This window comes from Chelmon rostratus, chromosome 2 (genome assembly GCF_017976325.1).
Source record: "Chelmon rostratus isolate fCheRos1 chromosome 2, fCheRos1.pri, whole genome shotgun sequence".
NCBI lineage: Eukaryota > Metazoa > Chordata > Actinopteri > Chaetodontiformes > Chaetodontidae > Chelmon > Chelmon rostratus.
Genome location: NC_055659.1, coordinates 14,431,839 through 14,449,978, shown reverse-complemented (window position 1 = coordinate 14,449,978; position 18,140 = coordinate 14,431,839). Strand labels below are relative to the sequence as shown.

General features: G+C 42.8%; 2 protein-coding genes across 2 annotated transcripts in view; one reads left to right on the top strand and one right to left on the bottom strand.

The window, feature by feature from the left end:
• The first annotated feature begins 1,796 nt into the window (after nucleotides 1-1,796).
• On the top strand, nucleotides 1,797-4,275 carry inka1b (inka box actin regulator 1b). The gene is made up of 3 exons (XM_041946144.1): nucleotides 1,797-1,912; nucleotides 1,998-2,050; nucleotides 3,263-4,275. Exons 2-3 carry the CDS (start codon nucleotides 2,048-2,050, stop codon nucleotides 4,190-4,192), a joined length of 933 nt encoding a protein of 310 aa, XP_041802078.1. The 5' UTR covers nucleotides 1,797-1,912; nucleotides 1,998-2,047; the 3' UTR covers nucleotides 4,193-4,275.
• Nucleotides 4,276-4,526: 251 nt separating this feature from the next.
• Nucleotides 4,527-18,140, bottom strand: part of uba7 (ubiquitin-like modifier activating enzyme 7) — a 35,524-nt gene continuing 21,910 nt past the window's right edge. The window contains exons 22-24 of the mRNA XM_041946131.1: nucleotides 8,423-8,524; nucleotides 7,022-7,104; nucleotides 4,527-5,646 (exon numbers count right to left, since the gene is read on the bottom strand). Of these exons, the coding sequence (XP_041802065.1) occupies nucleotides 5,514-5,646; nucleotides 7,022-7,104; nucleotides 8,423-8,524 (318 nt within the window). The 3' untranslated portion in view covers nucleotides 4,527-5,513. The remainder of the gene's footprint in view (nucleotides 5,647-7,021; nucleotides 7,105-8,422; nucleotides 8,525-18,140) is intronic.

Sequence of the window (18,140 nt, the reverse complement as noted above, 5' to 3'; positions counted from 1 at the left end):
GGTGGAAAGTAATGTAGCACATTCACTGAAGGACCGTATTGAAGTATAATTCTGAGGCACTTGAGCAATAATTTTGTACTTCCATTTCATGCTACCTTATTTCAGAGAGACTTAATATTATACACATTTTAACATAAACATGAGTTTATATGATACAATGCAGGCACTTTTAAAGACTAAACGAGTGGTTGCAACCCAAAACAAGAACCAGTGTGGTCAGGCCTCCTTGTTACATTGTTCTACCAAAAGAAAAAAGAAAAAAAAAGAATAGAAATTTGTGACATAACTTTGATTTCAGTCCTTTCCTACCCCATCATCTCCTGACCCCTCAGATTTATCTTGTGACCCATTAGAGGGGCTAGACCCGTAGGTTGGTACCCACTGCAGTAGTAGGCCTGTAGTGAAAAAGCCCAACCTCAAGCCGAAACACTGCTGACATGTTGATGCATCAGTATTAATAATCTAACACAGCCATATATCACCCTGATTCCTAAAAAGTTGGGACGCTGCGTGAAACGTTAACAAAAACAGAATGAAGTCATTTGCAAACAAACTGTGTTCCTGAGCACGTGTACTAATAGTGTAGTATTAACAAAGTGGTGAACCTCGCTCCGTCCTTGCTTGTGAACGACTGAGCCTTTCCAGGATGCTCCTTTCATACCCAATCATGATACTATCACCTGTTACCAATCAACCTGTTTACCTGTGGAATGTTCCAAACAGGTGTTTTTGGAGCGTTCCACAACTTTCCCGGTCTTTTGTTGCTCCTGCCCCAACTTGTTTGAAATGTGTTGCTGCATCAAATCCAGAAATAAGCAGATATTTGCAAAAATCAATGAAGCTGATGAGGTCAAACATTAAATATATTGTCTTTGTACTGTTTTCAGAGTATATGTCAAAAATGATCATGCTTTCAGCAGCGTCCCAGTCATTTTTTGGAATTGGGGCTGTATAATAATCAGTCACATTAGCCATTTTCGTGCAGAATGGGCCCTTTTACTTTTGACTCTTGAAGCACATTTTTCTGATAGCACTTCAGTGAAGCGAAGGATGTGAGCACCTCTTCCAGTGCTGGCTGAATTACAATACAAAGTGTTATCAGCATCCAAAGAGGTGAGGTGAGGAGGTGCCCTCATGAATGCTTCGCTCATCTGCACATGAAATGAGAACTTCACTTGAGCCCAGCGACCTCTTTGCATTTCTAAACACCGGTGAAGAACAGAATGGCGAACGGGCCGCGTTCACTGACCAGTCCTTAATGACAAATGGTGTGAAAAGGTTTATATGCAGCAGGGACAATGGAGAATGGTAATATGGGAGGTCCTGTTTACAAAGAGCCACAAGGTGGCGACACGCAGATTTCATTAAATCAGCACATGTATGCAAAAGCTTTTCAGCCACAGCAGTTGTCCAAGACTGCTTTTACAATGGCTGTGTTTTATACTCAAACTACATTGATTATTTTAATAATGAAGTAAAAATCTACAGAATAGAATAATAAGTGTCAGTGGTTCGTAGTATTTAATAAATAAAAGGTTAAATGGAAACGTTTTCTATTTATTTATCTATTCTATATTAATCTATTAATCTATTTGCTGTTAAATTAAAAATGTCTAATCATCCAACTCCAGATGTGGACTCAGCACAGCGCAGTACGGCATAATCCAGCTACAGTAGGAACTGCTGTAATTACACAGGGCGGGAGCTTGTTTCGGGAGACTTGCTATTGGCTCATTCTGTGATGCGCTGCGCTGATTTGTTGCAGCGGAAAGCTCAGCATCGTCAAAGTCCGCTGACAGACGGTCGTCTGGCTCAGAGGAGAGAATATGCAGAGAGACACGTTGTCTCCGGTCAGCTGAACGTCTGTGAAGGTGTTGATTGCGCTGCGATTCATTTTAAACCAAGTGCGAAGGTGAGGGCTCTTACTATTAAACTACTATATTTCTTAGAATTGTGAAAAGCCCATTACTCATATAATACATTGTTTGTTATTGCAGAAATAATTAACGGGATTCTGAACTTCGCTGCAGACATTTACTCCCAAGCAATGGTGAGTTGATTTTCCTTTTTTTTCCACGTGTTTTTATATACTTGGACAGTTTTGTAGATGCATTGCAGCAGCTTGATCATGATTGTAAAGGACCCTTTTGCACAAGGCAGCAGCAGTTTTTGGACTGATTCTTAAACTTTTTTTCTCTCAATGGCTGCTCTTTTGGAAAGCTGGAGTGTTTCAGTCCCTCAAGTCACAGTTAATTCAACCCAAACTGCCCTTTTGCCAAATGCATACAACAGGGTGAATCACTCTGCACGTTGTGTGAAGGCAGCCAAGGAGAACAGGGCATTTTGAGAGATGCAGACTGACCACAGAGTCCCACTGAGGATGTCTCTGTATGGAAGATAAGTCTCCCCCAGAGGCCAAATGGTTCAGCACCCACAGCTGTGATAACATCATGGCGTTGTGGTGTCCTTGTTGCTCCAAGCCAAACATTAGCAGAACAGGGAGGCTCAACAAATTAAATAGAAGAGAAAGTCGGTAGCTCAAATTTATTTGCTGTCAAACACTTTGCTTTGAAGATTTCTGCTTTCTGCCACAAAGCTTGCAGAATTTGTAATGTTTTTTGTTCCGTTATTGTGAAGATCATGTGGTTTAGATGTTGGATCAACTGGATTGCACTGAGTTTATCTGAAGGCTGGAAGATGATATGATTCATCATTAGCACATGAAATGTGTGTAATTCCAAGATGTTGCTGTCATTTCCTGCTTTATAATACAGAGCAGTCCACATCCTGTGAGTTAGGGGAGTCCAGAGAGGATATGTGCCTCTGCACTCCTCCACAATTCAGCTCCACTTTGCTCAAACTTCCCCTCCAGCTTAAGGAGGCAGGGAGAGTTTTCCCAGTATGAAATGTGCATCCTGTTCTCAGAGCCACGTCTTATTCATTTTCTGGAATTGTGCATGAACGGGATGGTCTCCATAAAGCTGCTCTGAGGTTTGTCAGGAATGCTTCACTTGTTATATGGTCATAGAGCAGAGTGACCTCAGCTGGTAAAAATCTTATTGGCTCAGAAATAACAGAGGGAACTGTGGCTCGGCTTGACCGGCCACGGCATGATGGGATATTTTGGAAGCCAGCTTAACTGCTCTGTAGACTGCCGCAACAACCCGCCATAACTTTTCGGTTAGAAGTGTTGTTTTTAAATAGACTCTATTTAAATTCTGTCTGCACCACTAAGTCCTTTTTTATCTGTTTCATTGTGTAGCTGTGTTTAGGAGATTCTGCGGACTGCCTCCGGGACCAAGTGCAGTACATGATGAGATCCCTGCAGGACCTGAAGCAGATAAGCAGACCGAGGCCACTGAGCGAACCGTGTGTTCGCTCCTTTGCTGTAACGCGACTCTGCAAACAAAGGGCACAGCAAGAGCGACTCACTCGTCTGCGTGTTTCTGACGCCAGTGAGGCCAGCACGTACGACTCTGCCTGCTGCTTGGCCAGCCCCATGGAGGAGGAGGAAGAGCAGCAGGAGCATGAGCGGTTGACGCAAGGCTCCCCGAGCAGCGAAAAGAGTCTGGACGTGGACTCGGGTTACTCTGAGGCTTCGTGGCAGGATGAAGGTGTGGTGCTGAGGAGGACCAGAAACGTGCGGGTCTCCTCTTCTGCCTGCCTCCGGACAAACAGAGGACCTTCTGGCCGAATCAGGCCCAAATCAACCTCGGACGCTTGCCTGGAGCGCTGGACCTCATTCGAGGCCGGTGACCCAGGGGACTGGACGACACTGCTGCTGAGCCGCAGCAGGAACAGACAGCCCCTGGTTCTGGGGGACAACAGCTTTGCTGACCTAATAAAGAACTGGATGGACCTGCCAGAGAGTCCAGAGCCAGCAGAACTAAAGCCCAGTGCGGGCCGCCGCCTTGCCAAAGACATTTTGGTCAACATGCGGCGCAGACTTGCAGGGATGTCTAAAGGTGTGGAGGTGAGGCCGAGGCCAGCAGACTCCACGAGGGTCAGCAGGGCTGCAGAGGATCCCAAACGGATGTCTTGTCCTGTTGGACTGCAGGCTCTCAAACCTTTCTTTCACCAGTCCCACACAGGCCTCCATCAACTGGACACTGACTTCTACCAGTTCACTGCTCTCATGAAGACAGGCAGCCGACAACCCATCATATGCAATGACATTATTGGATACATTTAAGTGAGGCTAGAACTGCGGACTGACACTTAAACAAAAAAAAAAAAAAACCCAATAAGATGGTTCTATTTTTATAATTGGATTTTGTCCACAATGTTGATACATCTGGAATAAAAGTTTTTGGAATGTAATGAAAATGGGTTCCTGCCTGACTTTGATCGGTACAAAATGTAAAAGTCTAACTATTGCAGCTTCTTCTTGATCCTTCATGACACATGTGATTCTACAGCGGTGTTATTATCGATGCAGTATCTTTTTGACAACTTCTGAAAGTTACTGTGATATTAAAAAAAAACAAACAGCAAAATCTCTGAAGCTTTATAAAGCAAGTCAACTTTGTTTGTGGTCAGAAGTGGGAGGCTGGGTGTGGTGCAGTCATCATAGAAAAGTATGTCAGTGAACTATTTGAAAGATGATAAGGGAACTGAAGTCTATTAGCTAAGCGAAGTACACAAACATAACATGGTTCCCCATAGCCCCCATATTTGTTACAATATTGTTTAATCATAAACAGCATTTGTCAATCACAGGCACACAGTGAACATGAAGATTATTCATGACCACAATCAAGTACAGCCAACTGGGAGAGCAGAGCATTGTAATGAAGTTGAAACACACTGTGAGGATGTGGAAAAGGACAGGGCATGCACAAACGCCATCTGAGGACAGATGAAGGTTTCGCAGATGAAGGTTTCGCAGATGAGTCCAGCTCCTCCACTCTGACATGAGATTCTTCTGAGAGGGAGAGGTTTGCATGCGCGCCTTGGTTCGGGATTTACATAGGACAGCCGTGTCCAGATGGCAAGAGCACCGTCAGAGCGCTGTACCTCCTGGGCCAAGCGCCTGTTCGGACTGCACCCCTTCCACATCGCGTTCAGTCTGACCTGAATTAAACCTTGAAACCAGGCCAGCTGTGGCCCAGCAGCGCCACATCGTCTCATCCATATGCCTTGGCAAGCATCTTCACAATCTCTTTGCCTGACCTCTCGATAGACACATTTTACATGTAAATGTAAAAGTTTCTGGTAAAATTTCTAGCAATAAGGAAATTACAGTTTGCAAAGTTTCCTCTTTTCCAATATAATTTATAAAGAATGAGGAAATTGTGCTTTGTGCATTTTGTCATGGCTATGGGACAGTATCATAGATTAACGAATACTGTACTTGTGAAATGACGTGAAAGAAACAGACAGACAGATGATGTAAAAAATCATTAGACAATAAGAAAAGGAGGTTGTTTTTAGCAGACATCACAGGAGTGCAGAGCTTGTCTTGTCATGCTGAAGCCGCTCCATGCTGATGCCTCGACTTGGCATTGAAGGCATCAGAGCAGCAGGTATCTGATAGGTGGGATTGACTCACAGTCCTCATCTTCAACAAATGACGGGTTCAACTCCAGCATCTTCTTGTGCGGAGGGATATCAGTCTTGGTGACCATTTTCACCAAGTTAGACACACTGCAAAAATATACGGTATATATAAGAGAGTATGAATGAATATAACATTATTATTATAGTTACATTAAATAGAACTAGGTTTAACATACATTCACATTCATTTAGCTTTTAAAGAGATCTTTTCTGCAGCAAGGGGTGTAAAGATGGCTGCCTCCTCCTTGCCAGTAGACCATAACAAGACCACAACCAACATGATGTATCCAAGGGTGGATATAGCTAATTTCTCTGCAAGCTATAATTGTCCAAAATCTTAAAAAATACAAACAAACAAAAAAAAAAAGAGGATCAGTGAGCCACACTGTTGCAACTGGGTGACATGTTCTTATTACAATAAACATTATTTTAAGGACTGATTTAAAATACACATTCATGATCAAATGTGTATTAATCCACAGCTGAAAATAGTTCCAAACAAACAAAAAAAAAACACAATTTACTCCTGTCTATGTAAGATTTGCTAAAAACTACAGTGCGCAAATTTAAAAAGTATTGAGACAAGGAGTGACACGATTGGCTTTGGTCTTTTAATGCGAATTGTTGACAAAATATAACAAAAAACATATTATTTATTTGAGTTTTTTAGTTCTACTTTTCCCTTCACTGGCCAAACACAGGAAGCTTAGAACAGGGTGAGTGCACAGGAAGTGACTAGCGGAGGGGGCATTTGTCATGTACAGCCTGCTGTCCACATGCCCGGCACTCTCCCCCTGTAGCTTAATCTAACCACAACACCAACGCCAGGCAGCTTCCCAGAGGCTTGACTCAAAAACAGAGCAGGACGCAGTCTGTTTCAAGATGAGCGTGAAGACCTCACAGTAAGATTTAAGCAAAGATTTATTAAGATCAAACTTTTAAATTTGCCAACTCAATTATTGCCTATCAACTTTCTACGTCGAAACTGATTTATTAGTTTTCTCCTCGCTTCAAAACATCCCCGAGGGTGCATATTCTGCTGTGACTCAACTCTTAAACTGATGAGGAGGGCTCTCGGTATGAGGCCTCTGATTCATTTCATACACCCCGGGGCTTAGAAACGTGACTTTAACGTGCTGCAGCGCTGAACAGGCCCAAACAGCGGGGCTTCTCAGATGCAGTCAGAAAAGTTCACACTAATTCAAATGTTTAACCCTTATCCTCAACAAACAGAAGGACACTCAACCGAGAGGGGTCTCAAACGTCAAGTGTTCAGTGATGCATGCGAGTGTGTCAACAGGCGCTGTCCTCACGGGCTCAGAGGAAACACCTCATCCTGCCATTAGCCTCTAAACAAACAAAAGGAGGCCGCGCACTGTGATTGTTTGTGCGCAGGGTTGTGTGCCATGTGTAGCCAAGCGTGTGCAAAACTGCACTGTATCTTTGTCTTAACTGGGCCTACCTCAGTTTGAGCCTGTCTTTTTGGCCGTTGTATAACATGGCCGGTCCGTAGAAGAGACTGCAGATGTTCAAGCTGTAGTTTTCCTGCACAAAGACAAATAATAACAGACACTGGACAATATGACCAACATGACAAGGTATAAAAAGAGAGTAGAACATCGACTGCATGCGCTGTGCACAGGTGTGCAGATTTCTCATAGGCAGCAGAGCTAAAGGTCTGATGATGACCTGTGGCCTCAGAGAACTTCAGCAGTTCAGGAAGCTCTTCAGTGTTTCCAAAAAAACAAACAAACAAAAAAAAAAAAAGGAACAGGGAAAACCCAGCGAGTCAAAGGTTAAACGAAACCTGGAGCAAATAAGATCACTTGCCAATTTATTTTCTGCGTGCCTCCTCAGGAGAAACTCCAGCAGAATCAATAAGACAAAGGTCTGCTCTGGGCAAGAGGGTGCATGCTTTGACAAACAGGCTCAGACACTTTGGTTGACCTATATCACTTTATACACACTATGTCCTGAATGTGTAACGGCAACAGGACAGCTTTATACAACACCACTGGGTAATTTACTGGTACTTTATAGACTAGTATCCTGATTACATTTGTTTTCTGAAGTATTTTCCATACATGCTGTGAAACATTGTATTCTCAGATACTATGTGTGCAACCATTTGATTGACTATCTTTTATATGGAGCAGTCAGAAAACAAACATTATGATGATAAAAGATGTAATAATCTATGGGATGGCAGAAGTAACAGCTTGACACATGCCAGAGGATACAGTGAGCATCACTGGTTGATCTTGTCTCCTGTTGCTGGTGAGAAAATTGTAACGTAAGTCCACAAGACAGTTAAAATACAACGGTGTCAAGGCAGCCAGGAACCGAAGTGTGGCTTCAATTGCTGGTATGAACTAACTGGCACAGAAACGTGCAGGTAGAGACATGAAATGAGGTTCATACTCCCGTCACCTGTCAGGTTCAAATCAGAACAGCCCTGACGAGTTTATCCACTCATCTTTTAGTTTAGTGCCTCTGGGTGTATGTTGTACAAGACAGCATCTTAATTATCAAAGAAACAAGATTTTATCCAGCTTTTTCCAATGATCTCAATTTACTCATTTAAACACATCACTTGCTAATCATTTAATCTAGGGTGTATGAAGATGTGGAGAAGCCTTGAAGGAAAAACACTTCCCATTTTGGGACATACGGCCTTCGTCCAGGACGGTAGAGTCCTGAAGTTGTGAATGGTAGGTGTTAAGTGGTCAATCATTCCAAACAATGGGCATTATGTGCACCGGAGGAAGTTGAACGGGTTTAGGGCAAGAAAACATGCATAAAATATGCACCGGGTGTAAAGAAAGTGTGTGTTTCCTCGCTGAGAGGAATGAGTTGGCCGTACCTTCATATGCTGGAGCAGATCTCCCAAGGTCATTTCCTGCTGACCGCCGCGTCTGCCCTCAACAAGGAAGTGATCCCACAGGGTGTATTTCTTTCCTGCGACCTGCCGATAGACACGTTACATACACCAACACGCGCACACACACACACACACACACAGACAAAGTTGACGGATGAAGTACTCATCGTTGTGAGGGACAATCACAGACAGCGAGGCTGCATTTTTCATCACTGTGTTATAGAGCAGCTGAGACCAATCAGCAGCCCCAAGACCCCAACAAGCCACGATGAGGTCAAGAAGGTGCTTCCTCGCATATGATGAAGGGACTCTCCTGCTTTTCTCAAGTTTCCACCAAGGAGACCTACTTCATTCTCACATGTCTTACAATCATATCGCTCTGAAAAAAGATGCATGCAGCCATGTCAGGGCAGTGATATTAGTGGGAAAAACTTGATGAATGTTGCTTATAAAAGCTGCATCTGTGCGAATAGAAATGTGATTCTCCAGGCAGTGAAATAACAAACACAGGAATTTTTCCAGACACCTTGCCAGGTTACACTTCAAGTAGCTGCAGTTTGAGTTTCGAGGGGCCATTTTCTTTCTGGATTTCCTGTCGTTCTTTGAGTCTTCTGCAATAGAGAGACACATTGAAGATCCTGCTGTTTGAACAGGCTTAAGCTGTTGACTCAAAACAGGGCATGATAGTCCGTCTATAATAGCAGCTTTAATCTCCTGTCCTCTCTTGCTGACAGATGTATGTGGTGCTGCAGCAATTTTTGTCATTAACACAATCATTAAGTTAATGAGCAGAAATGTGTCAATGAATAATTTGATAATACGGCTGCGTATTGACCCTAAATGCTGCGTTTGTACTGACCCAAACGCATCTGTATCACAAGAGTATCTGAACCAAGTACTGAAAGCTGACATGAAATGCTTGGTGAGATTTGCAATATTGTTTGCTTATTCTTTAACCAGATTTACATCAAAACTTGCACTAAACACTTCCTTTAAAAGGGGTTTTATAGAAAATATCATTTTGAAGACATGATTTTGGGCTCCAGGATGTTTGTTTGCTTTAGTTTTTTTCCTTTAATAAAAATTTAATGAAAATGAAGATGAACCAACAATGAAAAGAATCATAGTTCTACATGCATGAATGATTTTTAGTCAATAGCTGGAATGAATGTGATACACAGAGACCACAGGACAAGAGAAGCGTGATGAGAGTCTTGTGAGGCTAAAGGCGGTCAGCAAACACAGTCAGTCATGGAGACAGCTTCACAAACAGAAAACACATCTTTTTCTCCTTCCTCTGGCTCCACTGTCACCCTACAGTACTGCTGCCACACCCCTTACTCACAACTCATGACCTCAGAGTTCAGGACGGATGACCCGTCAGCGACCTGTCATCTACTGATTCATTATTCCTACGGGCTCGACCTTCGACCTCTGAACAAATGGAGAATCCTGACACCCATACAGAATCGATTCAAACCCTGCACACATAAATGCTGCTGTTACCGCTGTCACTGGACGGATATTGGCTATCACATGACACCACATGTTTACCATAAACATCATAATCCACACATGTAGGACCATAAGGGAAAAAACAAAAACATCTCCTGACGTGAAATGGGTCGGGATGCCCCACATGCAGAGAATCTGTCAAAACACGTCACGTTGTCGGACGACCCCTCTCGCACAGGCGCTGTCTGGCGAGAGGAGCTGTGAAGATCAAAACTTGGCTCGAGATGTGAATACCAAAAACTCCGGCTAAACCTGGGTCCAATTATCTCTGCTCCGGCAGCCAAGGGGAACTTTTCGACTAGCCCTCTCAACTCCCACCACTTATGGGGTTTGGGGTTATGGAGACACACTCGAGGCATACTCCTCCTCGAGTCTGACAGGGTGTCTGCGTCCTTTGTCCTGCTGTCAGACAAAGCACGTCTTGTTTGCAAGATGCACATCCTACCCCCGGCCATGCTGGCTTTAATGTTTGTATACACTTATCAGCACGACCTCAAACTTTGCATTGGCAGAAAGAACTTAAGCCTGAAATGCACATATAGAACAAAAAACTGTTATCTGATACGTTCTTGCAAATGCAAAGTCATTGTTGAACTTTAAAATGGACCTCCTTCGTTCTGTGGTTCCAAGCCCGAGATTTTCACGAGCGCTTTTGTGTGCAGATGCAGATCCTACACAATGCAAAGCTGGCACGCAGGCTATTTTTACCCCCTCCCCTCCCTTCCTCTCTCTCATATCTGTCGCGCAGCTCTTGTACGAACCTGAAGCCAATCAACTCCCCCATCGGTCCCTGTGTAGAGTGACGTCAACTATGCAGCACTGTAGCCGGGGGAGAGAAAATAAGCAAGAATGCTGGAACCAAACTGGCCGCTGGAAACAATTACAAATGGTTTCCCTCAAGCACAACTACAGTATCTTTTTTGTTTGAAACCCCTACCGTAAAAAACTGAAAATGCCCCGATGAAACAGTCATCTCTGCGGAACGAGATGAGATGTGAGGCAGAGAGTTCTTGTTTTACTGTGCAAAATAAGACAAAATCTGCCCACAAGGAGCTCCCTGCAGTATGTAGCATATAGACACACTAAATGTAAAATCTGATACATATTCTGAAGGTGGACTACGCAGTCATAAGAAAGACCAATCAAAAGGAAGCGCAACTGCACCTACATTATAACATGTCACATAAGTCTAATTAATTAAAACTGGGCATGGCTGTCTTGATATTAGGCAGTAGAAGTACCGTCTGAGGAGGTCACCTGTTATACTAAAAACAGTGCAATTGGCAAATCCCTGCCAAGTGCTCCTTGGTGGCTACTCACAGCTGCAAAATCAGCTCAGGAACAGAGGGTCCATCTTGAAAATGGAAGGCTTGGATTTTTGAGTGTGCTCATAGTAAACGCATTAAAATAAGTGTCTCTAATGTGTCTGGCGGTTAACATTAAAAAACAGCAATAAAGAGATGCAAGACAATGACAAGAAAAATGGTTCATCCTCAGGAAAGCCTTATTCACTGATTTAATATTAGCTGCAAGTGTGCTGCTGTGTCTGCCTCACCGAGTGTCTGCAGGATCCAGAGGTCTGTCTGGACATAAAGCAGAGCCGGCAGTCGGGACTCTGGGTAACTGAACTAAACCGAGTTTGACTTCAGAGGACGAGGACGAGACAAACGGCCACTTCACGGGCCTGAGTGGAACGCAGCCACTGTGGTGGTCACAGAAGTTTATACTCTGTCTGCTCTGTTGTTGGAGGACAGCCAAATCTCTCATCTGCTGTCCACATAACGTCGTCTGTATTGTAAATGGAGCTTTGAACTTCACATGACACAGCTGGTCTTTCCAGAACAATAAAGGAACACAACTGAAAGTAAGCTGTCCTTAGCAGGTTCTATCAACGTCAGTCAAAATTTAGAAGCATGCAACAGAATCATTTTAATGCTTTGATTTTGTCTTTCCCATTTTTCTCTTCTTTTTCCTGTTGTCCTGAGATAAAAAGCCAAATTCAAAATGCACTAGATAGAATCTACATTTGTTTTTTGTTTTTTTTTCATGTGACCACATTCTTACAAATTTTCTATCAGTGTTTGTGGCCTGTGCACGATTACACGCTGTGCATGTTATAAACTGGCCTGTTCGGATACGCAGTTCCCCAACGCCTGACACGAACAGCCCAAACGTCAGGCTGCTTCCTCTTGTTGACAGGAAGCCTGGCGAGCTCCCCTGCTCTTCCTGAAAAATCTGGATGTAGACAGTATCAGCTTCCAGGAAAAAATAACATTAAAATTAATCTCATCATAAAATAGGCCACATACCAAATACACACCCATGCCGCTCCCAGGTTTCTACTCCTAAAACTGTAAAACGGCACCACATATTATTAAAGAATTTTACTTTAACTGACTTTAACACACCTTAAATCACCTGTTCGCTATGCAAAGTGAAAGTAAAAAGTTCTCGTGCTTAAGGTTGAGATGTGAACACGCCCACAACATCAGAATGGCCTAATTTTTAGTTAGTGTTTTAGATTGTTAGATATAAAAACTGCAATATCCACTCAATTGATTAAATTATTCGGTTTGCAATGCTCCTTATATTTATATCGAATTCCATCCAGCCCAAAGAGACTCAAGTCAAAAATGACCTTTTAGCAGTGGATGTGAGGCAATGTTCAATAAGTCATCTCATATTGCATATAACCACAACATGTGAGCCGCTCTCCCGTATCCGCACTTCAACTTTACAGAGTTACATGATCGCAAGGTCAGAAGGGTCCAGCTTCATCACAAAGTGTTATATCCAATGAGTCACAGCTCAGTCTGAGTATCTCCGAGAAGGCCTGAAACCGAAGCCGACCAGTCTGGACCCTCAATCAAACAACTCACGTTTTGAATTCCAACCCATTTTTAGAATCAGCTCTAAGTTCAAAGGTTTTGATTTTTATGGTTAGTTTCAACACTAATATTTAGCACCGTTAGATTTGTGTTCTGGATCTAAGGCTGCAACAAGACAGGACCTGATACACAATAAAATCCCTTATGATAATGGGGGCTACTGATTGATGGGACCCAAAAATAGCTGCCTCTGACTGCAGATATACGTGAGGGCATGGGAATGCAGTGGAGCCAGAGGAAGTTCAGCCAAGTCAACCTGATAAGGAGGTAGAATGAATCCAAGTCTGACTGCGACCCCCTTCAGGGAGCACAATCGAGCTGGTCATTTCGCTCAGGTCGCTGCATGCAGGGTGCAATCATAGCGGGAGTTTTCAATCGTGCCCTTTAAGACAATGGAGCATTTTTGGAGACAGGAAGCTGGGATCAGCAGGCAAACCTCGATAAGTCCTCCTCCCTGCAGTCTGCCGCAAGAAATAGCAGTGCTGAGGCACGCTCCTGCCTCAGCTTCATTATCTGGCCAGAATCCCAACAGTGGAAACATTTTTACAACCCGCTGTGGCTACAGGCCTGTTTCTTCAAAGGCTCTCTTTTCCTTTGGAGGGCTTCAAAGAGAGCTTTACGGGAGGCAGATGGAGGATCTGTGTGGTCTTTTAGGATCATATTTTCATGCTAATCTCTTTTAGCTTTAATTTTCTAGACAATCTGGAATTTTTTTACTAAGACCCCATATCCTACATTAGCCCTTCATGGAGCCTGAACCATCTGAATATTTGGTAGTGATGCTGCTGACAGCTGTATATGCTGTATACTCCCGTACAACCAGGTGATTTTAGATACACTGGAAAAAAATGTGAATAATGGATGGGCAGATTTTTAAAAAAATTAGTTTTTTCTAAGTATTGTATGAGACAGATTGTAGTCAGCAGCATTACACAGAGTCTTATCGTAACAAAGGAAACAACATTCTTTAAAACTACATTCAGGAAATACAGTTCATGCTTCCAACAGCCACTGCGTTTACTGGAACATAAGTGAGCAATCAATGTCCTCTTCGCCCGTCCAGTATAACTACACCTTCCTTTACATCATACCTACAGCACAGAGCCAGTGGTGATACACAGAGAACATCAATGGATGGAAGCTCACAGCTGTAAATGGTCTGCAAGGTCACCAGAGTGTCACCACTAGTTTGATTTTTTATCATTTTGGATTGGCATGAAGTGATGCGCCGTGCAGCTACTGTTGTATAAGATGTTGCAACTGACCAGAAAGCAGTGCGAATATTATAACCCAGCAAATGAAAAAAAGGCATACGCCTGAATAAAATGGCTTGCCATTCAGTCTTGAGGAGTACCACTACTACAGGCCTTTGTGGCTCCAGAGGGAGCTGTGTGAAGTCTGGTGGATTACCTCAAGTGATGTCACTCGAGTCGGCACCAGTTGGGTGTGAAGACTACAAGTTTGAAAATGAAAAGGGGGTGTCTGGGGTGTGTGTTGTGGTCTTACCAGACCCCTGTGCTTCGCTCCTCATCTTTGCTTGAGGCTGGCGCATCAAGGCTATATTAGCTGCAGCTAGCATAACGCAGCCAAATCTCCAATCGAAGTATCTAACGTTTTAGTAATTCAGCAGGTTTTGACAGGGAAGGAAAAAAACGTGGAATAAAAAGAAATTCTCTCATTCTGCTACATTGGTTTTGATACCTCTCCTTAAAACTGTGCTTGGGGATTCCAATAATGTTACTGGTGTTGTAATGCTAAACTGGTGCAGTACTCTTAATGTAGACTAAACCAACAAAAACATCATCACATGTCATGTGAGTCCTTTTTTTAGATGGATTTTCCATAAGTAGAAATGATGCTGGTAGAGATCAGTTTATATCCACAAGAGCTTGTTTGTTTATGTATTCCCGTTAAGCCTTTTTTGAAAAAAAAAAAAATAAATCAATGGGACAACAGTACTGACATGTTAAACGTGCCCTTTGTCATCTGCTACCTGATCGCTATTGATCATGGCTCTCTTTGGACTGCAATGAAGAAACAGATGGCTGGGACCTCCAACTGCTGATTCCAGCCCACTGCAATTATTATGTGAACACCCCAGAGGATTGACAGGATGGCAGCTTTACACACTGCCCAGAGACATTTGAATACATTAAAACAATACAACAAACAGAATACATTTAAGAAAAAGTGTTAATGCTACTTTATATTTAGGATCGTAAACTGATTTTTTTGAAGGCGCAGGGTGGAGGAGGAGAAGGAGTGGCAGCCTTGCAGCACTTCTCAGGAGAGTGCCGAGTTTGACACACAGACTAAAAGCAGCCCATTGCTTTTGAAAGGCTTCCATTGACGTGTAAAACAGCAAACAGAATCTCAATGTGATTGTCTTTCAAATGAGAAGATAACAGCACTCCACCTGACTGAAAATGACCCGGAGCAGAAGGACTGAGTCAATAAAATGCTCCTCTTACAAATGGGCCACTGACATGCTGGAGCCTGCAGAGACACTCCAACAGCAAATGTCTGATTGACAGAGTTGCAGCTATAAAGTGCTGAATTATCCTCACGATGCTTCAAAGTGATGCATCTGATGGTCCCAAGAATGGGTGCCAGTGCCTCCTAATTAATTACCAACATTTTTAATACATACAAGTTTCTTATGAAGGAAATATTTTAAAATTGGAGTAATGCGCTAATAAAACAGAGGTCTTGATGATTGAAGTCTTGCATAAGTGCACTTTGATTGATTGCTTTGATTTTCTGTACAAAACAATAAACAACATTGATTTCTGGCAAAATGTACAAATCTGCTATGACAACTATGATTCCTTCTCAAGATTTGTATGCTGCATGGAATTCAGACCCAGCTTATATCTGCAAATGTGTCGTTCACAGGAATCAATTCAACAACGATGCACAGTTCCGAACATAAACAGTCATCAGTGTGTCCTCTGTTGCTGCATCCCAGCTTGTAGCATTGATTAAATGCTTTAGTAACCAAAGGTCACACTCTTTAGTTACATGGTGTAATACAGTATGGAACGTATTGGTCACTGGAGCAAGTTATTGATATCCGCAGGTCAATATGATGTCCAGTTCTTGTCAGCAGTTAATAAGCTGTGAGCTTATCTGATGCTGGACACAAACAAAGACACATGAGACTTCCATACAGTTCACAAGGTAAAGACCACTTCATGTGGCAAGTTAAAGCTGCATCTACCCAGATACAGCAGGGGAAATATTGCTTACTTTAAAGCATGATCCCAAATCATTCTCATGCCCAGGTCAATCAACATCACACAAATTCTACACCAGTGAGGACGAATGGGAATCAAGAGGCACCATAGAAAAATACAAGACTTTGAAGAGGTCCAGTCCAGCATTTGATTTTGAAGCTTTTTCCGTCTAATATCTGCACAAGCTTTGACACGGCACACAAGCTTGTGCATAAAGAGTTAACAGAGTCAGCGGTGCTGACTGATTTCATCAACATGCAATAAATTCTCCATCAAAAAGGTGCCAAGAGGCAACGTTTACATTTCATGCATGTGCCGACAGCTACAGATAGCTTCCAAATATTCACTGAGTTATATGACCGGCTGTGAGCAGAGGCTATAAGCTGAAACACATTCTGCTTGGCTGTAATATAAACTGGGTTGGATTCATTGCCTGACATCAAAATGAAAGTGATGATTGCCTTGTTTTTTTGTGTAACACAGATTTTCCATTTGAGTCAAATGTTTTGAAAGCTACGGGATGGACTGTCATGAAATTTGGTGCAGACATTCATGTCCCACTCAGTATGAATTGTAATCATCCAGTGTGTGTAGGCCTCCAGTCAATAAGGGACCACCGTTATTGACTGGAGGCCTACACACTTTGTTGCTGTGTAAGCCCAATGCAGGGCTTCTTTTGGCTGTGAACATGGAAATATAATATGGGCAGTTTTGACTATATCAGCCTAAAGGTGACTGAGCCTTCACTGCCTGAGCCACTCAGCTCTGACAAACACATTGTTTGCCAACTGGTGCAAGTTCCTCCCTCATTCATTCCAAAGGAAATTGAGTCAAAACCATTCATTTGCTAGTTAAGCACAGAATTAGCACCGTCCATGAGCAACACTCATTAGGAGCTATTAATAACCCTACATCCAATACTGCTCGCATTCCTTTATGAGTACAGTCATGTGGCTTTTAAGACCAGTAAAAAGTGATTTTATTTCTATTTCCATTACAGAACTTGGGGCATGTGTGTGTTGTTAGCCAGTGCCTCATGTGCACTGCATACATATGGCAGAACAACATACAGTCTGCAGACAGACAGACAGCAAGCAGACAGACTGTCCTGCTGTGCCTCACAGAGCAGAGGACACACTCTACGGCCGTCACGCACCACCTGTGACATTACTGCATACAGTGACCCAAGCTGGGAGGTTTTGTGTATGTGTATGAGGCAACGGTTCCTGTGGGTGTTGGTGGAGAAAGGAGGGAAGACATGACAGAATGCCTTTACAATTCAGAGTTAATGGGTAAATTTGTAAACTCATGACATCAGGATCAGCCAAGAAACTTCAATTTAATGTCACTAATGAAAACCTTGCAGCCCATCTCCTGCCAGCACTGGTGCTGTAATGAGAGAATAATGAAGCAGGAGGACAGAGACCCCAAATAACTTGCACATGGTGCTTCCCCTGAGTCCAACAGGCCTGGGGAGAGGAAGTTGTGAGAAACATGGCAAATACTGGGACTAACGGTGAATGAAAGAGATAAATGGAAAGATGGAAAGACATCGTTCACCAGGAGTTATTGCTGTTTGTTGGTTCCTTGGACACATTTTGTTGGAGAGAAGTTTTGTTAATAAAAAGTGGATCCTCTTCTATTCAAATGGGAAAAGTAAAAGATAAATAAGTCTCTTTGTCTGTGAGCCTCTGCGTACCCACTCTCTTACTGTAAGACTCAAGACATTTCCATCTGCTTTCAGGTTTGTTTAACTTCCACTGAATCGACCAGATGAGACACACACAGAACAAAATGAACTTATTATCACAGCACGCAGCTGATGTATCATAACCAATACAATGTCAACATTTAAAGCTCTTTTCTAATGCTGACCTTTGGTTACTAAAAACAGACAAGTATAAAAACTGATGTTTCGAACATGCCTCACAAAGCCAGCTTTATTATCTTTTCCTGGATAAAAAACAGACGAAATCCCGCAGCAGAAGTATTAAAGCTCTCATCTTTAACCTTGAAGATTCTTCATTAAAATCAGATTCAGATGTTTGTGAAGGTTGTAAA